The sequence below is a fragment of the Myotis daubentonii genome, chromosome 17, assembly GCF_963259705.1.
Source record: "Myotis daubentonii chromosome 17, mMyoDau2.1, whole genome shotgun sequence".
In the NCBI taxonomy this organism is placed as follows: Eukaryota; Metazoa; Chordata; class Mammalia; order Chiroptera; family Vespertilionidae; genus Myotis; species Myotis daubentonii.
Window position 1 is genome coordinate 6,158,315 of NC_081856.1, and position 26,785 is coordinate 6,185,099.

The window sequence follows — 26,785 nt, forward strand, 5'->3', positions numbered from 1 at the left end:
GGGCCCAGGATACACCCAGGGCCTGATCAGGGCAGAACCACCCAGTGTGGGCACCCACCCTCTGCCGCCTGGTGCCACGTGGACAGAGGTGCCCAGCGTTGACCAGGGTTTGGAAAGCTACAAAAGTGCATGTCAGGCGCGGGGTGGTGCCTCACTCACTCTCTTCCTGGGACCACATTTTTTCACCTGTAAAATAAAAACAAACTCCCTTTTCTATGTTCTGCTTCAAAAACATATTGGAAGAATTTTTGTGTCTTATTTTCATAAAACCGGCTGTGAAACATGCAGGAAAGCTGCCCAGCCACACCAGGTTGGCTGAGCTCCTCCCATGCACTGAGGGGTTGCTGGTTCTGTTCCCAGTCAGGGCACATGCCTGGGTTAGGGGTCTGATCCCCAACAGGGGAGCATTCGGAAGCCAACCGATAGCTGTTTCTCTCTCACATCAATGTTTCTCTCTCACATCAATGTTTCTCTCTCTAAGCATGTCCTCGGGTGAGGATAAAAAAAAAAGAAAACTGACACATAAACGCATGTATGTACTTACAGACCAAAAACTGGTTTACTAAACTAAACCTGAAAAAGGGCTCTAATAAATTGATTTAATGCATTGATTACACATTTATTTAATCTTCACAGCTGTCCTGTCTGGTAAGTACCTTTTTTTTTTTTTATTCTCACCAGAGAATATTTTTTCCATTGATTTCTAGAGAGAGTGGAATGGAAGGAGAGAGAGAGAAACATTGATATGAGAAAGACACATCAATTGGTTGCCTCCTGCATGTGCCCCTGCCACGGCTGCGGAACCTGCAACCCAGGTACGTGCCCTTGACTGGGAATTGAACCCAAGACCCTTCGGTGCGAGGGCCAACACGTTAACCACTGAGCAACCAGCCAGGGCCGGTAGGTATCGTTCTCCCAACTTGATATGAGGCAATTGAGGATCAGGGAGATTAAACGTTGAGCTTGCCCTGTCCTGAGCATAGAAGGGCCAGGCCCTCCACTCAAACCCAGGTCTGCCCGAACCTAAAGCTCATATTCTTTCCATCCTCTTTGTGTGTATTTACACTGTCATGACCCCTCACAATTTTCCAGAAGGATTTCACTTTGTAGGATGAAGCGATCTGCTGCTACATCTCGAATACCTCTTCATGTTATTTTTTTAAAATAGATTTTATTGATTTTTACAGAGAGGAAGGAAGAGGGATAGAGAGTTAGAAACATCGATGAGAGAGAAACATCGATCACCCGCCTCCTGCACACCCTACTGGGGATGTGCCCGCAACCAAGGTACTTGCCCTTCACCGGAATCGAACCTGGGACTCTTCAGTCCGCAGGTCGATGCTCTATCCACTGAGGCACACGGGTCAGGGCTCACGTTATTTTTTGATGGCCATGTCCGTGTGAGGCTGCTGCCTTGTATATTGGTCCTGTAAGTGGTTCTCAGTAGCTTCATTGGGAATCACTATTCACAAACAAGAACCCAAAGCAAAACCCTGAGGACTGCCATGCAACCTCTTCCCCCCAATTTATTTCCAAGAGGAAAACACGCAGCCGGCATCGACCCATCGATGCCATCGACCCCAGCATCGATCCCTCCGTCTCCTCTCCGTCCCCTGCGTGTGCCGCTGTGGAGGCTGCGGGCTCCCAACCCAGAGAGCCGGGGAGAGAGGAGCGCCTGCCTTCCGGGGGCGGGGCGTGCAGATGCTGCTCCCACCAGCCACCGGGCAGCGTCCGTGTTCGCCTGACCGGTCAGCGAGCCACCAGGCGGCGATGGGGACTGAAGGGCCGTCCTGGTGCATGAGGCTTTCTCTGGGGTCATCTGAGTGCGTGGCCCCGGCTGTCTTCAGAGGTGGCCGGCGTGGGGACCGGGACTCCGCGCAGGGACCCATGCTCAGTGCCCTGCTGACAGCAGCTTAATGGGCTGAGGATAAACAGCACTCCGTTCTTGAGCTGAGAGAATGCGGTGCGTCGGACGCGGTCAGGGCATCGTTTCTCGCGCCTCTGTCTCACTTGTTCGCTGGGTCTGTGCTGTGCATAGGGAGCTGCTGTGGCTTGTGGGCAAAACGCGTGGGGAGAGAACACGACCCGTGGGACAGGGCGGGGCCCTGATCAGAAGTCGCAGGAGCCCCGTGCTCAGCTCAACCTTGCTACCCTGCAAACTTCAGAAAATCATTTCCCTTCTCTGACCATCGGCGTCTTCATCTGCAACACAAACTAACAGCAGTTACCAGCCCTCGGCCGGGACGTCATGAAGAGTCAGAGTGACCATGCATTTCAGGTCTCTGTGCCCCTGAAGCCCCGCCCCCGTGGCAGACACACGGTAATGGGCACGTCAGGGCCCCTCACAAAGGGGCGGCGCACGCCTGGATCTGACGATGACGCTGAGCTGGGCCCTTCCTCCCGCCTCCCTCACGGGTGTCTTGGCCGGGGCCACTCTCCCTGTGCACTTGGGAGATCGCGTCAGAGGGGAGGGCGCCAAGTTAACTGCCGGCTGCGCAGGAGCAATCAGTGAAGGAGCCACGCCTGCCTTTCACACCCGAGCAGGAGCGAGCACCCGTCCGCTGACTGCGATCCTCACGCCCGCTGAGCGCAGCGCGTGGGCAGGAAACCCGCTGCCCCAGGAACGGGCCCATCGGGAGGACCAGGCGGCTGCCAGGAAAGCAGCTCCGTCCCTCCCGGTGGGTGACCGCCCTCCAGCCAGAGCCGGGAGGACAGAGGAGCGAGGTCACTGAGCCTGTGCCGCACAGTGAGGGGCCTCCCACCCGAGGCGCCGAGGACGGTGCCGTGAGCTCACCTGTGCTCCTTCCTCCGAGGCCCTGGTCCTCCTGTCTGAGCCTCCATCCCCAGCACACATGTTCACACGCGCGCGCGCGCGCGCGTGCGCGCGCACACACACACACACACACACACACACACGCACCCTCATCGCCGTGTGCACACACCTCAGGGTCCTCCAACCCCGGCAGCTCCGGGCGGACTGGCCCGGGGATGAGTGTGGACCGTCAGGATGCAGCTGGGCCCACCCGCTGGGACCTGAGGGGACCTTGGCCTTTGTCAGTCCTGTGTGTCAGCCTGGGTCTGTCGGGAAAGCGGACGCCACTCAAGGCATCCCGTGTGGACGACAGTTCACAGCAGGTGGAGGCCTCGGGAGAGAGCGAGGCAGCCCGGCCGCCTGGCCCCCAGGACCGTGTCAGGGACAGCCGGAGCGTCTGCAGCGATGGAGACCCCCCTGTCCCGGCCGCAGCCCCGAGCTGATGGGTCTGCAGGGCCTGCTGGTCCCTGCCCAGCCGGCTGCCCCGGGCGTGTCCGTGTCAGACCAGGCACACCTGTGGGCAGAGGGACGGTCCCAGCCCCGGGGGCCTTCAGCCTCGCGAACATCGGTGCAGCTGCCAGGAGAAGCCAGGTTCGAGCGCAGGTGGTCACGGTCCGATCGGCGGCTATGCTTGTGCCTGCAGCTGGGCTTGGCTTGGCTGCCCTGGCGGAGCTGGGGCCCGTGGGGAGGGCTGGGCCGTGTTGAACAAACATTGTCTCCGGTCTCCTCCTGCAGGGCTGGCTTTCCTGCAGCATAAGAGTGGCTCTCTGGCCCTGGCCGGGTTGGCTCAGTGGACAGTGTGTCAGCCTGTGGACTGAAGGGTCCTGAGTTCGATTCCGGTCAAGGGCACATGCCCGGGTTGTGGGCTTGATCCCCGGTGGGGGGGTGTGCAGGAGGCAGCTGATCGATGATTCTCTTATCATTGATGTTTCTATCTCTCTCTCCCTCTCTGAAATCAATTAAAAATATTTGTTTTAATTTTTAATTTTTTTTTTAAAGAGTGGCTCTGTGTGCACGGGAGGATTGCTTCACAGGTGTAGTCGGGACGTTGGCAAGCACCCACCAGCATGCAAGGGGCCTCCTGGTTGACGCGGGCCACCTCCGCCCATGAACAGAGACCGCTGCTTCCATTAAAGTTGAGCTCATCCGCTAATGTGCTCTTATTCTCCAAATCAGCCCTGCCAGCATTATAGGGGGACCTCCACCGATAAAGAAATACCTTTTTCACATTAAAAACAGGGTGATTTTTATATTTGGAAACTAATGTCTGAATACGCTGCCCCTCCCCCGCCCCTCCCCACGCAGGAATGCGCGTGTGTTTGCATCACATACCACCCCCAGAAAGATCGCGTCGTTCACATTCTTTCATAACCTACTTTCCCCACATCCTCCAGGTCCAGGCAGGAAGCGGGTGATGTGCCCAGCAGGTAGTTAAAGAGCGGGACGGCCCTGGCCAGGTGCTCAGTTGGTGGGAGTGTTGTCCCTACAGACCAAGGTGCTGGATTCGATTGCTGGTCTGGGGCACATACAGAGGAAAACACGCAGCCGGCATCGACCCATCGATGTTAATATGTGGACGGGTGGAACAGGAACTCTCTCTCCCTCTCTCTCTCCTTTCCTGTCTCTCTCTCAAATCAATAAATTTGTTTAAAAATTTAGAAAGAGTTTAAAGAGACTCAACTCTTTGCAAAGGTGTAGACAGGGTTGGGGTGGGGTGGTACCCCAGGATCCCAAGAAAAGGTGTAGACAGGGTTGGGGTGGAGTGGTACCCCAGGACCCCAAGAGCTAACGATAGGGCAAGGCCCTCACCACCCCTAAGTCTGAAGGAACAAGTAAAGAGAGGAGTTTCCAGAGCCCATAAAGTCACCAAAACTCTGGAAACACCCACGGAAGTGGTGGTTTTCAGAGGAGGAAGGTAGCCCGCCCGGCTTGGCCAGGCAGGAAGGGACTGGGGAGTCCAGAGCCTCCTGTCTCCCCTGAGACCACGGGCAGGGCCACTGACACGAGGTCAACCTCGGGCGCAGCAGGTGGAGGTAGATTTGCACAGCACAGCTTCCTCGTGTGAAACAGGCAGAGAGCCTCCGCGCGCGCGTCCATCTGTCCACTCGTGAGGTCGTGATGAGCTTCGGGGAAAGAGGAAGGAAGACGCGTGTTGGGCCGGCAGCATTGGTAGGTTCGTTTTCACTTCACTCTCCGACCTCTCCCCTCTCCAGAACTCCATGAAGGTGATGTTCAAGTGCCTCTGGAAGAACTGCGGGAAGGTGCTGAGCACCGCGGCCGGGATCCAGAAGCACATCCGGGGCGTCCACCTCGGGTGAGGCACCTCCCTCCCCTGGGCGCGGGCTCCGTGCTGCCGGCGGCCGCCCTCGGGCCCCAGCCAGCTCCTGTGCCTCACAAGTGCTCAGGCGGAGCCAGGAAGGGCCTGGGCCCCCGGAGGGAGGGGGGGTGGGGAGAAGGGAGGCAGTAACAGAGGCCTTGACCGCACGTCGTACTGCACTGAGGGGTGTCAGGGACTGCTCTGCGCCCCGGTTTCCTCTGAAGATGAGGTTAACAATACAGTCAGCCCTGCAGGGGTCACATGTGAAGGTCAAAAGTAAAACGTGGGGCGAGCCATTTGTAAAAGTACAGCAGGGCAGGGTAGGACCCCCCTGAAGATGTCTGTAAAGGTAGATGTGCTTTTTGCCCCCCTGATGGAGAGTATTCGTGACTGAGAGCCTGAGAAGGGTTAAGGCACCACTGCCCATCAGAGCTGCTGCTGCGATGGCCAGGTTCACAGCCCGCCAGCCCCCCCAGGACCGCGGGGTTCACAGGAGGTTAGTGTAAAATACAACCCATCACTTGCCTGCTTACGGACACTCGTATGCCGCTTAGTTTTTCTTTCTGGCATTCATTGGTCCCCAATGCATTAAACACCTATTTACTGTGGCTCCCTTGTCTGCCTCTCCCACTAGATGTCATTTCCACCAGGGCAGAATCCATCTACGACTTGCTCAGGCCCTAGGAGAGTGCCTACACAGAGTAGATTCTCAATAAGTTGTTGAATAAGTGACTGCTTGGTTGATTGTTTGGATAAATTCCTCTAGAGGTCAAGGAGGTCTTCCCTGGGAGTGGACAGTTGAGTGTCGCAGGATGCGTAGAGTTTTCCAGGCAGACACGGGACAGGAAAAGCATTCCACACAGAGGGCACAGCCGTGCGAGATGGCGTGGTCTGACTGTTTTGCTGTCCTTTGCATTAGGCGTGCTGGGGACTCTGATTACAGCGATGGTGAGGAGGACTTCTACTACACGGAGATCAAGCTCAACACGGACGCGGTGGCGGACGGACTGGGCAGCCTGGCCCCGGCTTCGCCCTCCCAGTCCCTGGCTTCACCTCCCACCTTCCCCATCCCGGATTCAAGCAGAACAGAAAGCCCTGGTGCCAAAACCGAGACTAAATTGATGACGCCCTTGAGCCGCTCGGCCCCTACCACCCTCTACCTCGTGCACACCGACCACGCGTACCAGGTGCCGTGCACGACCCCGAGTGGCACTTTGCCCCTGACCAAAAGCAGCTGCATTCTGCCCGAAGAGGAGAAAAACAGAATCCCACACCGTAGCCCCTAGCGGAGTTCATTGTCATCATAAAGTTCAATCTTGTTTCCATTGTTCTCTTATTGCTAGGTACCTGATCTACCCAGTGTTTTCATTAATAACTCTACTATGAACATCTCTGTGCCCGTAGCTTTTTTTTCTTTGAAGTCACAGAAGAGTAATTAGTGAGTCAGGGGATGCCACCTGAGCAGGATGCTGCTGCTAAGCATTGCCAGACACTTCCGTGGTGCCAAAGCCACCACCATCACAACCGCACTGAGCCTTCAAAAAGCTAAACCTGTGGAGCAAGAGTTTGCCACTTATTTGGCAGACTGAAGCTCAAGAGCAAAGGAATAGAGCTAATTAGTAGATTTGATGATGCAATAAATTTTATTCCTGACTCGTTATGAGGGTCAAGAAGAATAATTCATTCCTTTGTTCATGTTTGCATTTAGGTCCAAAATCATGAGCTTGAACCAACTTATTGAAATTATTTTGTTTATCTATAAAGTGGGTTGGAACACACACTTGATGATCTTCCTGAACCCTGTATTCATAATATTTAGGATTTCTCTGTCTGTAGATATTATAAATGTTCAGCATAGAAAATACTAAAAACTGAACCAGAGAGAGAAAATGTATCCTTAATCCCAATGACAAGAAAGCCTCTTGGTTAATATTTTTGGTATGTCTTCAAGACTTTCTCCTATGTGTATGTGCATAAAAAACTAAGGAATCTATTGTGGTACTGTTTTTACTATGCTTTGTGGGGGTTTTTCCACTGAATATATCACAAATGTGGTGGTTTTTTGTTTTGTTTTGTTTTAATCCTCACCCAAGGATATTTTTTCCATTGATTTTTAGAAAGAGTAGAAGCCGGGAAGGGGAAGGGAGAGGAGAGGGGGAGAGAGAGAAAGAGAGAAACATCAATGTAAGAGAGATACATTGATTGGTTGCCTCCCCCATGCACCCAGACCAGGGCCCAGGAGCGAACCTGTAATCCAGGTATGTGGCCTTCACCTGGAGTCGAACTCGAGACCCTTCCGTGCACAGACAGATGCTATAACCATTTAGTCACATGGGCCAGGGCTCATGAACATATTTGCATGTCATTGAGTATTCTTCAACAACATCATTTGTAATGGCTCAGTTGGTATATTATGATTTATTTACCCATTTCTCTATTACTAGACATTTGTATTTCCAATTTTTAAAAACATATAATACAATGAACATCCTTGTATCCATTTCCTTAGAATGAATTCTAGAAGTGGAGTAGCTAATATACAGAATTCTAAAAATTTTTATACATATTGCCAAATTACCCTCCAAATGTTGTACCAATTACGCCCCACCATCTCTGTATAAAAGTGTTTATTTCCAAATTTGATAGTGAGAAATGACTAGTATATCTCACTCACAGTTGTCCTAAAATTCAGAAATCAATAGTCTAAAACCATCTCCTTTGATACATTAGATAGATTGCTTAGATATATAAAGAATTTCTTTCCAGCTACTCTCTTTGACCATGTTTCATCTCTTCCTATCAGATAACTAGTCTAAGTTATTAATACAGCTGAGATAGTTTCTGAGGCCCCACCTTGGTAAATGACAGCTAAGATTGAGGAAAAACCTTTCTTAACAGTTTTCTCTGTACCGTGCCATGCCCCCCTGACCATTTCTGTTTGCTCTGTAACAGGCCACGCCCCCCGTGACCATCCCAGGATCGGCCAAGTTCACCCCCAATGGCAGCAGCTTCAGTGTCTCCTGGCAGTCTCCTCCAGTTACCTTCACAGGCATTCCAGTGAGTACAAATACAAAAAGCCAAACACGAAGTTAGAGAACAAGCTGAAGACACATGAAGTTAGAGAACACATTTAGACACATGAAGTTAGAGAACAAGCTGAAGACACATGAAGTTAGAGAACACATTTAGACACATGAAGTTAGAGAACAAGCTGAAGACACATGAAGTTAGAGAACACATTTAGACACATGCAACAGAAACACAAAGCCAGAAGGCTGGAAGCACCTGCATCTTGCGTGGATTGTAAACTCCTGAGCAAGGCTTCTCATGGCTCCGACAGGCCCGGCTACTCTGTCAGATAAGAGCGTTTCAGCTGTTGATAAATATGTCATATATAGATCAGAGTTTTTTGTTGGTGTTATATTTGCATGTTTCCAAAAGGCTTTATAAAATCATCTCTGAGCTCAGATCCTGAACATTAAAAAAACACCTGTACATAAATGACATTTATCATTATGAGTACATTCATAATATTTATGACTTTGAAATTATTGTTTGCCGGTATGTCATCTTGATGGTTCAAAAAAATTAAAAAAATAAAGTCACTTTTTGCCCCCAAAGCCTGAATGATCCATCCATATGGATGTGTAATCCTAATATATAAAAACTCTAGGTCTGTCATGACCAGAGGCTTGACCAACCGGGAGTCAGTTCTGCAGTCAGCACTGGGTTGCCGTGGCTGCAGGCGCGGTGCCTCAGCACTGACTGCTGAGGGGGGTGTGAATCAGGCCCGGAGAGAGGCCTGAAGAGAGAAGCAGGGTCTGATCCGTAGCCTCTGGCAGCTGTTGATCAGCACTTGCCTCTTTCTTTCTCTCCAGCAGCCACAACCTTCATTTCTCTCCAGGCCTCCACTGGGGCTGCTGATCAGCCCCGCCTTTCTGATCAGACCCTGTTGATAGGCCCAGAAACACTGACTGGCATAGAAACCAATCAATCAGAACCAAATCTAGGTGAAGTGTGAGGAGCCAAAGGCTGCCTAGGGGGCGGAGCTTTTGATGCTGACTGGCATAGAAACTGACCAATCAGAACCAAATCTGGGTCAACTGTAAGGAGCCAATGGTTGCCTAGGAGGTGGAGCTTTAGATGCTGACTGGCATAGAAACTGACCAATCAGAACCAAATTGGTTAGCAGAGGAGGGCAGTTGGGGGCGAGATCAGGCCTGCAGGGAAGGACGGGTTGGGGCAATCAGGCCAGCAGGGGAGGGCAGTTGGGAGGGACCAGGCCTGCAGGGGAGGGCAGTTGGGGGGAGACTAGGCTTGCAGGGGAGGGCAGGTGGGGGCCATCAGACCGGCAGGGGAGGGCAGTTGGGGCAGACCAGGCTGGCAGGGGAGGGCAGTTGGGGGTGACCAGGCCAGCAGGGGAGGGTAGTTGAGGGCAAGATCAGGCCAGCAGGGGAGGGCAGTTGGGGGCAACCAGGCCAGCAGGGGAGGGCAGTTGGGGGGGGACCAGACCTGCAGGGGAGGGCAGTTGGTGGGGGGACCAGGCCTGCAGGGGAGGGCAGTTGGGGGGACCAGGCTGGCAGGGGAGGGCAGTTGTGGGTGAGATCAGGCCGGCAGGGAGGGCAGTTGGGGGGTGACCAAGCTGGCAGGCAGAAGCGGTCAGGCCGCAGGGGTGGGCAAACTTTTTGACCCAAGGGCTACAATGGGTTCTTAAACTGGACCGGAGGGCTGGAACTAAAGCATGGATGGAGTGTTTGTGTGAACTAATATAAATTCAAAGTAAACATCATTACATAAAAGGGTACGGTCTTTTTTTTTTTTTTTTTTTTTAGTTTTATTCATTTCAAACAGGCCGGATCCGGCCCACGGCTGGGTTAGGGGCAATCAGGCAGGCACGCAAGGCGAGCAGTTAGGTGCCAGCAGTCCCAGATTGTGAGAGGGATGTCCAACTGCCGGTGTAAACCGGCAGTCAGACATCTTCCAAGGGGTCCCAGATTGGAGAGGGTGCAGGCTGGGCGAGGGACAGCCCCTCCCCAGTGCACAAATTTCGTGCACCGGGCCTCCAGTTTGAAAATAAATGAGTGCTAAAGTATGCCATCAGGTTTAAGCAGTATATAAGAATTTATTTGACATATTAAATGATTACTGTCTGGTAAATTGCCATGAATTAACCTGATTTCTAACCATTCATTTAAAAGTATATTGAGCCCTAGCTGGTTTGGCTCAGTGGATAGAGTGTCGGCCTGCAGACTGAAGGGTCCCAGGTTCGATTCCAGTCAAGGGCACATACCCAGGTTGCAGGCTCGATCCCCAGTAGGAGGCAGCTGATCAGTGATTCTGTCTCATCATTGATGTTTCAGTCTCTCTCTCCCTCTCCCCTCCTCTCTAAAATCAATAAAAATATATTTTTAAAAAATAATAATAAATAAATAAAATATATATTGAGTTTTTATAGGTTATAAAGAGCATTCATAGACCCCCATACCATTGGTGTGCACAGTGGTTTCTACCTCCTGGTAAGATCCAGAGAGTAGCTTGTGATAATGGATATTCATGTTATTTTCTCCTTTCCACCTCTCTCCCCAAGGACCTCCCGAAAGATTCTTATTACCAACCCCTGGAAACTCCCAGAGGTTTCCAGCAAATACTAAGTCCTCCTGCAGAGTGCATACTAACGAAAGTGGCTCAGCCAATGCTGCTGCTTTGGCCAATGACTAAATCCCTGGAGGACTAGCCAAGGATAAAAGGCAAACTGCTGGCAACAGTTTGGGAATTTGTGGCTTCCAGAAAATGCCCCCAGATTCCACGTTTAAACAATAGTGTGGATCTGGTGTAGTCATGAAAGCTGCCTGCTTCATGGAGGAGTGACCACTGCTGGTCGCTCTGAGAGGCCGAGACGGCCACCAGGGACTAGCGAGCAGGCAAGAGAAAGCGACTTGGACATCAGGTATTAGAGTCCTTTCTGGCAAGAACCGTGATCTGCTAAGGTGGGTGTCGCGGTTGGCAATCAGTCCTGTTGGTGTCTTTTTGTTAGACATTAAAAAGGTCCAGAGTATCTCTGTGTCACACCCGCGACAATCCTTCTAACCTGGAAAGGCCGCTACAGTGACGGAATTCCCAAGACCTCTTATGCTCATCTGTCCATCTTGTCTTTGACTTGAGGAGGATTTTCAAGGGCAGACACCCTCTTGTTCAGCTTGTGTAAAACCATGCATAGCATGTAGATGGAACTGCTCAGTCCAGACTGCTTTCGAATGGAATTTCCCCCTACGTTTTATTTATTTACTAGAGGCCTGGTGCACGAAATTTGTGCACTTGCGGAGAGCGGGCCTAAGCTGTCAGTCGGACATACTTAGCACTGTTGTGGAGGTGGGATAGGCTCCCGCCACTGCTGCTATGCTTGCCAGCCATGAGCCCAGCTTCTGTGGGAGTACACTGACCACCAGGGGGCAGCTCCTGCATTGAGCATCTTCCTCCTGGTGGTCAGTGTGTGTCATAGCGACTGGTCATTTTGCCGTTCAGTCAATTTGCATATTGGCTTTTTATTATATAGGATTTTGTTAGAGTATTGTAGATGTCCCCCTCCCCCCTGCCCCCCCCCTCGCTTTGCCCCTCCAATTAAAGCACTTCCTTCTGAAGTACAGAGATAACTCTGAGGGATATGCTCTCCCAAATTCCTCCATGTCTTACATGGGGGTGGGGAGAGGACCTTCATTGATAGACACAGGGGTGGGAGAGAACCTTCATGAATGGACACAGGTGGGGCGAAGGCCTTCATTGATAGACACATGGGGTGGGGAGAGGACCTTCACTGATAGACACAGAGGTGGGAGAGAACCTTCATGAATGGACACAGGTGGGGAGAGGATCTTCATGAATGGGCATGGATGGGGAGAGGGCCTTCATGGATAGACACAGGGGTGGGGAGAGGGCCTTCATTGATAGACACAGGGGTGGGAGAGAATCTTCATGAATGGACACGGTTGGGGAGAGGACCTTCATGAATGGACATGGGTGGGGAGAGGATCTTTATTAATGACAGCTTTCTTTGACCTGTTTTTCCCCAAGCGACTCACCTTTTCTTCTGATTATCTCCATTTCTCTTTCTGTCTTTTCATGACGCAAGTCTACTCAAATGGCACTAACAGAATGCCATAGATGGTGGGGGTGGGGGGTTTTTACCAGCTGAAATTTATGTTCTCATGGTTCTGGAAGCTGGAAGTCCCAGCCGAGGTGCTGGCCTGTTCGCTCCTGGCGAGGGCCTCTTACTGGTGAGGGCCCCTTCTCGCTGTGTCCTCGCACAGCCTTTTCTCTTGAAGGGTTTGGGGGGGAATGAGAGATTTGGTGTCTCTTATTTTAAAAAATATATATTTTTTATTGATTTCAGAGAGGAAGAGAGATGGAGAGAGACTCATCAATGATGAGAGAGAATCATTGATTGGCTGCCTCCAGCACACCGCCCACTGGGAATCAAGCTCGCAACCTGGGCATGTGCCCTGACTGGCAATCAAACCGTGACCTCCTGGTTCATAGGTTGACCCTCAACCACTGAGCCATGCTGGCCGGGCAGGTGTCTCCTCTTAAAAGGACACCAATCCTAGAGGACCAGGGCTCCACCCTTTGGGCCTCATTTAGCTGTAAATACTTCCTTAAAGGCCCATCTCCCAGTCCTGGGGATTTGGGCTTCAACATATGCATCTGGGAAAACAAACATTCAGTCCATAAAAAGCCCCATGCAATCAGCCGGAGCCGACCAGCCTGCTGTCCCCGGGCCAGCCCGAGGCCCAGGCCAGAGGGTCTCCCGACCCGATGCTGTCCTATGTGCTGGTTCACGGTTTCGCTGGTTTTGTTTTTACACCTGGAAAGAGGAATAGTATAAAAGGTTAACACCAAGACAAGGATCTTTAAATTCCACCAGCCCCTGCTGCTGCTCTGGTGCGAGGCTCAGACGCAGGATCCCGACTCCAGGGCTGCACTGTGCCCTTGTGCCAGTCACGGCCTGTTAGGCAGCACCCTCACCTCCAGCACAACCCAGCAGAGTCGCCGTGCTGAGCACAACCTGGCACTGCCGTGGCAGAGCAGGCGCCATCGTGGCACCTGTGACATGTCTCAGGGAACGTGAGCCTCCCTGTTTGGGAGTGACTCGTGGGACCCAGCTCCCCTCAGCCTGTGGGAGAAATTAGTGGGCTGTAATTTGTGATCATGGTCTCTCCCTGCCAGGCCAGCTTCTGAGCCTACGCCTAATGAATAGATAGATTACAAGCCTATCACCCAATAATTCCATCCGTTTAGAAACAGTACCAGGCAGCTGTGCTGTCCAAGCACCTTATACACTTTATAAAACGGGCCCCACAGTAGAACTTAGAAACAGTTACGATATAAAACCAATGAAAATTGAAAAGTGGAGACTGTTGGGAGATATGGACAAAAGAGTGCTTGGCTGGGCGTCATGAATGGACATGGGGTGGGGAGAGGACCTTCATGAATGGACATGGGGTGGGGAGAGGACCTTCATGAATGGACATGGGTGGGGAGAGGACCTTCATGAATGGACACGGGTGGGGAGAGGGCATTCATGAATGGACACGGGTGGGGAGAGGACCTTCATGAATGGACATGGGGTGGGGAGAGGACCTTCATGAATGGACATGGGGTGGGGAGAGGATCTTCATGAATGGACACGGGTGGGGAGAGGACCTTCATGAATGGACATGGGGTGGGGAGAGGACCTTCATGAATGGACACGGGTGGGGAGAGGACCTTCATGAATGGACAGGGGTGGGGAGAGGGCATTCATGAATGGACACGGGTGGGGAGAGGACCTTCATGAATGGACACGGGTGGGGAGAGGACCTTCATGAATGGACATGGGGTGGGGAGAGGACCTTCATGAATGGACACGGGTGGGGAGAGGACCTTCATGAATGGACACGGGGTGGGGAGAGGACCTTCATGAATGGACATGGGGTGGGGAGAGGACCTTCATGAATGGACATGGGGTGGGGAGAGGACCTTCATGAATGGACACGGGTGGGGAGAGGACCTTCATGAATGGACACGGGTGGGGAGAGGACCTTCATGAATGGACATGGGGTGGGGAGAGGCCATTCATGAATGGACACGGGTGGGGAGAGGCCATTCATGAATGGACATGGGTGGGGAGAGGACCTTCATGAATGGACACGGGTTGGGAGAGGACCTTCATGAATGGACATGGGGTGGGGAGAGGCCATTCATGAATGGACACGGGTGGGGAGAGGACCTTCATGAATGGACATGGGGTGGGGAGAGGCCATTCATGAATGGACACGGGTGGGGAGAGGCCATTCATGAATGGACACGGGTGGGGAGAGGACCTTCATGAATGGACATGGGGTGGGGAGAGGCCATTCATGAATGGACACGGGTGGGGAGAGGCCATTCATGAATGGACACGGGTGGGGAGAGGCCATTCATGAATGGACACGGGTGGGGAGAGGACCTTCATGAAAGGACACGGGTGGGGAGAGGGCCTTCATGAATGGACACGGGTGGGAAGAGGGCCTTCCTGAATGGACTCGGGTGGGGAGAGGGCATCATTGTTGCCATGCGTGGGAGAGGAGCAGGGGCAGGGCGCTGGCATCACTGGGATCTGAGGCGCAGGGCCTGCCGGACCCCTTCTGCAGGTCACAGAAGGCCGAGCCCCACAGGGTATCGTGGCCGCTGACTAGCTTTTCTCTTCTTGAAAAAGGGAGATCATGAGGCTTGAACTAAGAATAGACTTTAAAACATTATTCAGAAGAAAATAAGTGACCAAGGGCAAAGTGGAACGCCCGAGGCAAAGCCGTGAGGGTGTGTAAGGCGTGCACTGTTGCTGGTCTTTCTGTGCGAGATGCATTTACACTCTGCCGTGGGCCCCACCCCATCCATTGTAACGTGTGCTCTCTGTGAAGAAGGCACTTCACCTCCAGGTCTAAGATCAGGGACCGCTGCCCGCATCGCAGAGGCTCCCTGGAGGTATGGCACAGAGAACCTGGCCGCCAGCTCTGTTCTCCCTGTCCTTCCAGGTGTCACCGACACACCACCACCCCGGGGGCGCAGGAGAGCAGCGGCAGCACGGCCACGCGGTCTTGTCCTCCCCGCCCAGGGGGACGGTCGGCCTGAGGTAGGATGCCCACCCGCCTCGCCCCAAGGGAGCAGCTGAAACGCAGAACAGCGAGAAACAGAAACCGGAGACAGGGTCTCCGTGAAATGTCCCCGTCATGGATGCGACGCCCTTCCTCTTATTCCCATGGTTTCCCCATCCACTAACTATGAGTGCAAACTCGTTGCTGTGTTGTTGTTGTGACCGTTCACAGTAAGTTCTCCTACAGGACGGGCCGTGGGGACGACTGGGACACCCAGCGTCCTGTGCACGGACCCCGGTAGTAAAGGAACCACAGGGTTGACTTTCTTCCCAGAGCCAGGAGCCCCTGAACCGGAGTGCCAGACACTTGAGAAACAAGAGAGCACTTGAAGGTACCTCTTTCAAAACTCAAAAGAGTGTGCTCTCTGCTGGTATTTCCCGTGTGTACGTGTTTGCCTCAGTGCTATGCACATGGCCAATGTCATGTCCGCAAGTGGGCAAATAGGACCTTAGGAATTAGGGCAGCCCAGAGTAACAGCCCCGGGCCATGGCCCCAAAGCCACCCAGCACACGGGAAGGCCTGGCCCTCAGAGAACCCTGCTGTTTCCTGACTTTTCTCGATCTTTCGAGGGGTATCCTGCCCCTCGAGCAATGCCCATTGAGTTCCTCCCGCTGACTACGCGCCCTCCCTTCGCAGGAAGCCTCGGGGAGAGGGCAAGAAGTGCCGGAAGGTGTACGGCATGGAGAACCGGGACCTGTGGTGCACCGCCTGCCGCTGGAAGAAGGCCTGCCAGCGCTTCTTGGACTGAGGGGCTCGGCCACTGGGCTCAGCCACCAGGTCGCAGCCCCGGGGTCATGGCCACCAGGTCGCGGCCACCAGGTCACGGCCACCCACCCGGACTGTGGTGCACGGCCTGCCGCTGGAAGGCCTGCCAGCGCTTCCTGGACTGAGGGGTGCAGCTGTGGCCACTGGGCCTCCCGCCCTCACCGCCACGGCAGCTTCGGGAAAGCGCTCTTCCTTCAAACAAAGCACACCTGAAGCCCGGGGAAGCGCGTCCAGGCGGCCTGGTGGAATTGCAGAAGAAAGAAGGCCACGTGGCCCGGTGCGCTCAGAGCCGCTTCCCGCGCGCGAGAGGCAGTCCCCGTCCTCTGCCGGGTCAGGCCTGGAAGCGGTGGTCTCCGCAGCACTGGGTCCCACGGAGCCATGTTCCCCTGGAGGAGGCATGTTTTGATGAGCTTCCTGAAAAATGCCGTTTCGGAGTGGGGGACCCCCAGGGGAAGCTGCGGGTGACTGTGGCATTTGTGTCAGGACAAGACTTGCTTTCCTGGGTCTTCCCCGTTCCCATGGACTTCTTGGGCAGCTCTGGCATCTTTCCCGTGTCTTTCCTGTTTGTTTTGTTTTGAAGAATGGCCCTGCTTGGAGGGGTGTGGGCCTGCAGGCCCGATGGCGAGTGGGATCACCAGCCGACCGCAGCTCCCAGCGGCTCCGAGGGACACCTTGAAGTCTTCCCGGGACCTGGAGAGCCCTTTCCCGGCTCCTCTGCGGCTCAGCTCCGCCCGACCCGGCGGGGAGGCCGGGAGCCTGGCACTCCTTCCAGGCATGTGCAGCTGGGGCTGCGGGCCGCCGCTCGCCTGGCCAAGCCGCTGCGGTGCACCGGGCACCGGGCTTTCCCTCCAAGCCCCCACTGTCTGTCTGAGCAAAGGTCAAGAACTCGAGCGGGCCCCGCGGTTCGCTCTGGACGGCAGAGCACAGCCTCCGGGGCCGTCTGTTCGGAAAGCCGCGAGGTCGGCCGACCGACCGGTTCTGTGCACTTTGGTAGGTTTTATGCTTTAGTGCGTCTGGGGGACGGGTTCGTGAGCAGTCTAAGCGCTTTATGGGTAAAAGGGAAAATCCAAACCTTTGTTTTGCTTGTAAAAATAGTGGAGCTGTTTGTCAGGAATTGGCTCAGAAGGGAACCTAGAGACACCAAAGGAACATGCACTGTAGGGCGCTCTCGGCTTCGCAGGGCGGCTGGTGCTGTGCTCGCTCTCCAGGCTCTCTGGCCTGGCGGGTGGCGGTGCTGGTGGTGGTGGTGGTGCTAGTAGTGGTGGTGGTGGTGGTGGTGGTGGTGGTGGTGGTGGTGTGGGGAGAGGGGAGTCGTGTCACGCCCTATAGATTCCTACCCCCTCCCGATTGCCCTGGAAGGAGTCACTTCCCCTCTCCCTATGCAAACAGGTACAAGCACCTTACGGATGACTGTGAGCCGGGAGCGGGGTCAGCACAGGAATGTGAAAGGACATTGCACAGGGAAAGTGTAATATCTGTCTAGAGGTTGACACAGCCTTTTGTAAAGAGTAGGAAGAAGTCGTGTAGAATAATAGTTACTCTTCTTATACATGAGGAGGTTCTGTGGTGTGACATCCACAATCTATATTCTTATATTTTGGCAATTTGATTTTTTAAACTCTCATATGACTTTTTAAACATGATTCCTTCGAAGAAATCCTGTTTTCCCCCTCCATTTATATTTTTTCTTTAAAAACACTTATTTCAAGAGAGCAGGAAAAGAGCTTATTTACTATCACGTCTGGAAGCTCCCTCAGTAAGCACCAGGGCATCAGCTATAATGTGAGCTTCGTAGGGACTGGTTGGCCAAGAAAGGGCATTGTTTTCAAATGCAAACATGGCTTTGCACCCCCTGCCCTAGCGGGTCTTTTCTCCTCCCTGTGCTTCCCGATAGGTGCCCTCGCTGTGAGCTGGTGCTGTGGCCGGTGCCGGTGCCTGAGCTGGGGTGGGGAGTCCCCGTGAGTCCAGGGCTGGCCAACATCTGATGAGGTTCCCCACACACTGAGGCGGTGGGGTGCTACCTGGCACAGAGGTTTCCTCTGCAGCACCCCTGGCTCTTGATCCTGGGATTAAGTCACTAATCACAAATGATTAAAGTGATGAGGGCTTCATCCACCACCACCGCCACACACAGAACTTTGGGATGCAAGGGAGAGACCGTGCCGTGGGCAGCCCTGCACCTGGTCCTGGAGACGCCGGGCACGCGTGGTTCTGGGCTCTGGCCTGGATGTTAGCCGAAGCACAGGCACAGCAGAAGGTGGAGCGGAGGGCCCTTCCCTAGGAGATCTTTGCCTTTCTGACACCTTCTTACACACGCCTCCCGCCCACGGGGGCTCCTGGCTCCCGCCAGGCGTGCACAGAGCCTCAGTACCGCCCTGCAATGCGGGCCCCCCTTCCCTGTACCTAGGCACCTGGTAACTAGGGGACCACCAATCTTTGCCTGGCTGGCCTTGATAAAAAGTAATTCAATTTCTTGCAGGCCACCCAGGAAGCTATGAGTTGCAATATACAACACTGATTGATAAATTTAAAAATGTAGAGCTATTTTGTTATACTTTGGAACTAAATGAAGTGCCAAATTAAGCCCGACATTCACTTCCTCCATCTCTGGGGCACCACGTTTCTCTGTCCTCACTTGGTGGAGGACGGAGGGAGGTAGGTGGGAAGGGGTGTCCCAGGGCCAGGCGGGGTCCGTCCATCACAGGGACAAGTGCTGCTCAGCCCCGCCCCCCCCCCCCCCCCCCCCCCCCCCCGTCCCTGGCCCCTCAAGGGCGCGGCCACCTGCAGTGAGCAGAGAGCGCCTTCCTTCTGAGCCAGGGGTCCTCTGGACGCAGCCCATGACCTCCCTCCCAGACTCTGCAGGGAAGCGGGCGGCAGCTTTCGCTGGAGAGTGCTTAGGGAGGACTGGCACAGCTGGAGCAGAACGCTGAGCAGCAGCAAAGAACTACACTAATGTTCATTCCTCAGGGAAAGCTAAGGGCGTGTGAAATAGAACTGGAGGAGCGGAAGGCTGGGAAGACTGGTTACCACTAGAGTCTTCTAGTCAGGAAAGTTGGGGTGTTTTAGGACGTGCTATCATTTCGAGGCAAATTTACATGAGTTTACACTTTTGGAGGCGGGGACACTGGGGAAAGGGGAAAGCGTTTCTCAGTGGCTGAGCTGCGTGGAGGGCCTGCGGGTGGGCCGCAGTGTCCCCGGCCTGGATGGCTTTCTCCCAGGGTCACCTTGAGACCGGCCTTGGCGTCCCTCCGCCTCCACCCGGAGGGCTGGCTCTGGGCTGTGAGCCGAAGCCGCGGGAAAGCTGGGCGTCTTGCTGCGCTGGAGGGCGAGGAGTGATCTTCCCGGACTTTTCTGGACAAGGTGCTGCTTTTTCTCATGATCCTGTAGAATTTCTCTCCACCACGTCACCTGCCGCGCTGAGGGGAGGGTGGGAGGGAGTTCCGAGCACGCAAATGGTGCGGACACAGAGGCTTCTCTGGTGGGCATGAGCGTGGGGACCATTTTGGAGAATGCACTGGGCACACAGGGCAACTGAAAATTTTCTTTTCTAAGAAAACTACCCTCCCAGCCCCACGGGTCTCCCTGCTCCTCCCGCTCCTCAGGCCTGTGGGGTCCTCCCTGTGGAAATTGTTTCCTTGTGTCTGTTTCCATTGTGACTAGTCAAACCGCAAGCCAGGAAAGCAATGAGGTTAGCACGCCGGGTGCCAACTGTATCCCCAATCCAGCAAAAAAAAAATATACGACGTGTTTCATTGTGACTGACTGAAAAAAGCCCGTATTCAGTGGCCTAGAGCAGCGATTTTCAACCTTCACCTCACAGCACAGAGACTAATTATGAAAATTCTGCAGCACACCAAATATATGTTTTGTTGATTTGACAAAAAAATAAGTATAATTTTAATTCATTGACACCAGATGGCTATTGTTGTGCTGGCTGCTGTCATTTTTTATCTGACAATCTAAGGGAGAAGAGGCCAGTGCCCTGACCAAACAGTCAGGTATTGCACGTTTTAACAATTCTTACAGCTCACTAGTTGGAAATCGCTGGTCTGGATGCTTTAGAAGTTGTATTGATCACAGGACCAGCAATCAAAGTGGGTTCTGATTTGTAAATAGTTCCTTTTTTTTTTTTTTAAGACAATCTCGTATTTTATAACTTCTCTGTGGGTCTGAGAATCACAATGCCAGTGTGTTGTGTCAGAATGTAATCGGAAATCAATGGCAGTTATTGCTTAATTTTCCAAATAAGCCAAGAACTCTGCTTAGGCTCCTACACTCCTGAGAGACATACCGCTTTTATAGCAAGCGCTCATGCTCAACTCCTCAAGTTAACGGAACCGGAGATACTTTCCAAGATGCAGTGTTTTGTAATCACAAAGAACATGAACATTTTGTGGGAAATGATCCCGGTTTTATACATTGTAGCTTCTTTTTTAAAATACAATATTTTACTGGACAGGAAGTGTTAATATTATAAGCCGTTCCTGTCTCCAAACTAAGGGCTATGCCTCTTTGAAACAAGTGTTTTGATGCATGTTTTTTCAGCTAACCCTCTGCAACAGGGCAGAAATGTAGATCAGATGGAGAGATTAGTACCAGGGGATGAAGATGGCAACAGCGACTCCTTCGATCATTACCAGTGTGTTTTCAAAGGTTTGTGGGGGGCGGTGGGGGCGGGGGGTGGGAGAGACACTGGGAGTCATCCTATGTATCTTAAATCTAAAAAATGGTATAGATATGCCTATAGGCCATGGGAGAGAGATTCTTATCATTTTTTTAGGGTAAAATGATAGATTCTGCCACAAAGACAAGCTTACAATCCACCTTCCAGAATCACAAACCTGCATTTAACTAGCAGGTATCATTTGGCAGAAATTTCCAAAATCGTGGATGTAAGCCCAAAGGGAGACTTCTTAGGTCATCAGTGGTGTTTACGATAATGTTGTCCTCGGCACTGACTCCATACCTTTCATTTGCTGATGAGAACAAGTGATTGTTTGGGAGAAGAACTCGCAGACACGCCAGGTGGAGACCAGAAAGTCACTGTGTTCCCAAGAGCTGGGCAGTGGGGAAGGAAGTGTGGGGAGCTCTCACCTGCACCCGATGTTCTGAGCTTTGCCAATCCACTCATCGTGCTGTGCAGTTTTTTCTGGCCCACTCACTGCTGAAGCAATAAAGCATCGTTTCTTTCTAAGATGTTAGTCATTCAAAAGCGAGACTAATTAGCCAACTATGCAGGTAACATCAGAAGAGAAGCTGGGTAGAACATCATACACCCGTTGGGCAACTTCTGTGGGATGGCCAGGGCGTCACTGGGACCTTGCTTTCACATGGGTGTTAGCGCCTGTACGACTCGCACGCAGTTAGGGCGCAACGTGGACGGTCCACCGGCCGCTGCCTGGCTGAGGCGGTCTGCGCATCTCTCTCCCTTGCTTGGAGCGTCTCCGTGGTCAGCATTAAAGTCCCCAAGAAGCGTTCGCTGCCGAGTGGTTTTGAACCAAACAAGTTGGCTTCGTCTCTAAGGAGAAGCTTCTTCATGGTGCAGAGCAGATATTTCCGAAGGGCCAGGCAGGTTGTGAGTGAACGATGATTCGGACCTGGCAAAGGACGGACACTGGAGGGTGGTGACGATCATGGCCAATGAGGGAAAACACCCCCTTTGAAGGGGGACCCAGCTGTAGACAATCAGAGCGGGGAGAAACCAGGCCCAGGGCAGCTAGGCCTTCTGACTTGGAAGCAGGGCTTTCCCTGGCATGTAACGCTCAGATTCTTGGCCGACACTGTGCAGGCCACAGAGAGCCTGTGAGTAGCAGAGGCAGCCCCTGGCCCCCAGATCCCACTGTTGGGGAACGGACACAAAGTTTGCGTTCCACGGCCATTGGTCAAGGGCTTCTGTCAGCCCCACACCTGGCACTATGTGGGCAGCTAAGTCAAGGAAGGGAAAACGGTTCATTCTCCCCAGAAATATTCTCATGGAAGCCTTGAATACAGAAACTTGCTTAAAATAGCTCTGCCCATGATCAAAATATGCTGAAGTATTACCCAGCTCTCACTCTGCTTCCCCGTCAGGCCACGCCCCAGGCCATCAATCAACTGTAATCCTAACTTCCTTCCTGTCTCGCCATGACCACTGTGGTGAGGGGTTGGCAAAGCAGCCTCGTGCCTTCGGAGGGGCAGCGGGAGCCCCGCCGGTTAAGACGGCACAGTAGCCTCCTGGAGCCGAAGCCCCTTGCCAGCCCCTCCACACTCCTTGTCCCTCCTTCCTGCCTCGTGCCTTTCGCCCCAGGGTACTGCTTCTGTGTTTTCACCCCTCAGATGGCCAAATCCTCACTTGAAAAACTGGTAGGGACGTGGGTGTTTCAGCGGTCACTGAACTCAGAATGGAATTTGTCCACAGAAAATCCTAGCAGCTTTACCTGAGGACAAAGACAATCGGGGGTGAATGTGTCATGGGGAACACGGGACGTGGCTGCCTTCATTTGGGTGGACTGAGCGACGTTAGACCACATCTTATGCCGGGTCCGCATGGTGTTGGGACAGTCACATTTATAATGAAACTAGAGGCCTGATGCATGAGGATTCATGCAAGAATGGGCCTTCCTTCCCCTGGCTTCCATCCGGCCCCACCCCCGACCACTCGGCACCTGTGTATGCAAATTAACCCACCATCTTTGTTGTGTTAATTTGCATACTCACTCCTGATTGGCTGATGGGCATCACAAAGGCACAGTCAATTTGCATCTTTCTCTTTTATTAGTGTAGATATGTCCCTTTCAAATGCATTGTTATTCAACCTCCCTGAGAACCCTGTGGGGCACAGGAACATTGAGGGTCATCATCGCCCACCTCCCAGGCTGGCTTGGGGTGCCTTGAGCCTGGAGTTGGCTCCTGCCTGCCCACCAGCTCAAGGGCAGGAGCTGGTTACCACTCAGACCTCCATCTTCCAGAAAAACCAGCCCTGAGGGGACACGGTGAACCCCTCCCCTCCAGCCATTCAGCACAAAAGGAAGGAGCCCGTTCATTCCTGTGGCCAATGCCAACATGTCGCCCCCAAATGCGCCCAGGGTGGCACGGTGCCACGTTCTGACAGCATCTAGGAGCTGACTGCCGACCCACGTGCATGTGGGCTCCTTGGGAAAGGTGGTTTCGAGGCTCACTTGCACATTTCTTACCCATGGGAACTTGCCCTGGTCCAGGAACTGGAAAAACAGCACAGGGATCACATCAACTCCATGGACTGTCAGCTCCGCGTCCGAAACGCCTGGGAACCTGGGCACGTCATGTTTAAATGCAATTTAAACAGCCCTGGCGATGGCTGAGGCTTCTGCCGCTGGGAGGAATGCGCGGGGGCCGAGCCCACCCTTCTCCATGACGGTGCCAGGCTCTTCACCCTGAGTTCAGGGCGAAACCACCCACCGGGAGCCAGAAGGGACCCGACCCAGCTGGCCCGCCACCTGCTTCAGGAACAGGCCCTTTGGTATATGTCTCTTAGGTGGCAGCACATGGGGGCGGGTGGGGGTCTGGGGTCTTTCCTCCTCGGCTGGGGGCGCCCTGTGCTGAGCTTGGTGCCACGCCGGCCGGTGGCAGGACCTGGGAAAGCAGCCCCTCCAAGGGGGACGGGGGCAGATGCTGAAAGAAGACGGAGAGGGTGCACTCAACGCTTAAAGTGTAGTCCTTGTTTTTTAAAACGTTCTTTCCTGCCCTGGCCAGTTTGGCTCAGCAGAGAGAGCGTCGGCGTATGGACTGAAGGGTCCCGGATTTGATTCCAGTCAAGGGCACACGCCCAGGTTGTGGGCCCGATCCCCTGTGTGGGGCTTGCAGGAGGCAGCTGATCAATGATTCTCTCTCATCATTGGTGTTTCTATCTCTCTCACCCTCTCCCTTTTTTAAAAAAAGTTCTTTCCTCTCGGGCGCCATCCATGTAATTCACTGCCACCTTCCAAAGAAAAGACCGTCTTCATCTGTATGTGAAATGTTAAAAATTAATCTCAAGGCCACCTGACAGGTCCCCACGATCGAAGGCAGAGTGGTCTTAAGAAACCTTTCGTAACCGAATCGGCAGCCCCAGGCCTCCGTTCCTACAGTAAAGGCTTTTCCGTGAAGGCGGATCCTCGGCTCCCTCCAGCGCAGGGCTTCCGGAAAAACTGGTGGCCTACACACCCCCCTGAAAGGGGGACACATGTATCACGTTCACTTAGGAGGCAGCTCCCTAAACTTTTCATTCAGAAAACTCGCTCCTGGAGGAGGGAAATGAGCTGTCATTAAAAGTGATCTTTAAATTAAAAAAATTTTAAAGTTGCTCATCTGCTTTCTCCTGTTCCCCTGCACCTGCCTGAGGGGGCCTGAGCTGCAGGACAGGGCAGCTCACCCATCCCCACCCCTACCCACCCCCGCCGCCCCACAGCCACGCTGCTGCTCTGCGTGTTCCCTTCCCACGTCCCGGCTGCACACCGGGCCTCTGGCTGCTGCTTCTCCCTCTCACCAAGGTCCCAGGGGACAAAGCTCGCGTGAGGGTGTGTGAGGCTCTGTCCGGGGAAGAATTCCCATCTGGGCAGCGCGGGGAGCTCCCTCGGAGAGCTGCCGGGCCACCACAGCCCGCCACTCACCACAAAGGACTGGCTGGCCCTGGCAATGGACAGGCAGGTGGACATCCTCTCCCTCTGCCCCCAGGGCCTGCCAGGCCCCACCTCAGCCCTCCCGCAGGGACTGAGCATGGAGGGAGGGCAAGGAAGAGGGCTTCGCCTGACTACCCAGGCGACCTCTGCCCACGTTCGACAGCAGGAAACAATGGCTTTAAAAATGGAAAGGAGGTGCCCCTGCAGGTGTCGTGGCTTTAATTCTATGTCCGTGGATGCAGAAAGCACCAGCTCCATCCACGAAGCCCCTGACCTGCCGGATTAGAGCCCAGATGGAGGGACAGACGGAGAGGGAAGAGGAGGCACTCCCGGGCCAGCGGCCGCTGCCGGCGTTGGCATGACGCCTCAGGTCAGCGGTGTCGCTTCACAAACTCCCGCACCCCCGAGATAAGGATGCATCTCCTGCAGGTGACAAGCCCTGGCTTTGCTCTGTAAAGCTTTCCCCTAGGCCCTGCTGAGTGGCCATCAGTGCCATTCATCAGTCTTTTCCTACAACGCGCCCTAAAACTCCTACTTTTGTAATTAATGGTTGGACAGTGGCCCACCATTTACACGTGTGCTCTCTGGGGTAACCAGACATGGGTGTAGTTTCCAAAGCTCTGTACTTGAAGGAGGACTCAGGACAGAAGCGATCACTCAGTCCCAAAGGGTTCGTGACCATCGTGGGCACAGGCGTGGCCTCGGTCACCTTCCGATGAGAGGCTAGGCAGCAAGGGGAACCGCAGTTACCAGCGCCTCCGTGTCCTTAGTCCATGAGGAGGTTTTAAAAGGTCTGCGTTAGAAAAAACAGCCACCTCGCAAATCGTTTTCTACATCAAAGCTGGACTATTGGGATGAACCTCTAACGCGTTTGCATGGGGTGGTCGGTGGGAACGCTGTGCGTAGAAAGCGTGGCTCTCGGTGCTTGTGAGACCAGGTGAGGAGGCGGGTCCGAGGAGCCGCCTGCGTGTGGGGGGCGAGGCGGGCGGGGGGGCAGGGGGCACGGGCTCCACAGCAGTGGGTGGCCCTCCAATTCCTAGAGACCTTTTCAAATACAACATTAGCACCATTTGGAGGTGAGTGCGTCGCTTACAAACGCCGTTCATGTTAGTGAATGAATGTATGAAGTTACAAACTATGCATTTTCAAAGAGCAGTGTTTATTTTGTGTTAAATCCAAGTAGCCTCTTTTCATAGAGACTTACCACAACCACAAGGTATTCCAGATGAACCTGAGCGCATGTTGCTAGGGCGGTGGGACCCCGTCTGTATTCTCCAGCCGGTGTTTTAAGACGGTACATTGAAACCTGAGGCTCTAAGCAAGTCCGGCCACTCAGTGACTCACTAGGAAATGGTTGGTATTTTAGGTCTTAAACAGAAAAGGGACACGTTGGTTGTCACATGCTGTGCCCAGTTCTTTGAAGGTATGTGTTCCAGTAACAGGGATTAACGATCCATCAACATTGCACAGAGTGAATGAGGATCGCGTTGGATAATTACAGTGTGGGTTGAGTCTGGTGTGGTTCATTCTCCACCTAAGAAAACAATATCCATCAAAGGGTTTAGGTTGTACAGTTTCAACAAACAAAATATAAAAAATATTGTCACTTGGGGTGGTGAACACGCAATACGATATACAGATGTTGTATTGTGGAATGGTACACCTGAAACCTATATAATTAAACCAATGCTACCCCAATAAATTCTATAAAAAATGTAATATTGCCCTGCAAAGCAAATCACTGATCTTTTTTCAAAATCGAGTGGAGATGACTACTTCTATTTTGGGGAAGTTCATGTAGAATATGCACGTGGGAGTGCATATTCCAAACCTCTTGTTATTTTGCATTCTCATGAAAACTTTTCCACTAATGACTTGCCTTGGTCCTTAATCAAGGCTGTACCCTGTTACTCGGCATGAAAACAGAAGCCCTTCCCTCCCTGCCGGGGCCGCTGTCTGTGTGTAAACTACGGGAAACGCGCTGTAACCTGTCCTCAGCCTGGACACGTGTGCTACCTGTTTAGAAGTCCTGGGGAATGTGTCTTTTTATATGGTTTTTAGCCAAATGCAGATGTTCTGATGCTACATTTCTGAATACCTAGCCGGCTGT

General features: G+C 53.2%; 1 protein-coding gene across 4 annotated transcripts in view; it reads left to right on the forward strand.

Annotated features, from left to right (window-relative positions):
• Positions 1-19,949, forward strand: part of ZNF704 (zinc finger protein 704) — a 125,040-nt gene extending 105,091 nt beyond the window's left edge. Inside the window, exons 5-10 of one of the 4 annotated variants that reach the window (XR_009449633.1) lie at positions 5,026-5,126; positions 6,049-6,316; positions 8,082-8,186; positions 15,932-16,019; positions 16,162-17,321; positions 17,367-19,949. Coding sequence is in view for 3 of the 4 variants with exons in the window: in XM_059672656.1 (XP_059528639.1) it covers positions 5,026-5,126; positions 6,049-6,316; positions 8,082-8,186; positions 15,932-16,273 (816 nt within the window). In the remaining variant the exon portion in view is untranslated. Of the gene's footprint in view, positions 1-5,025; positions 5,127-6,048; positions 6,317-8,081; positions 8,187-15,175; positions 15,274-15,931; positions 17,322-17,366 lie in introns of those variants that run through there. The other 3 variants (XM_059672658.1, XM_059672657.1, XM_059672656.1) reach the window with 3 other exon arrangements.
• The last annotated feature ends 6,836 nt before the right edge of the window (positions 19,950-26,785 follow it).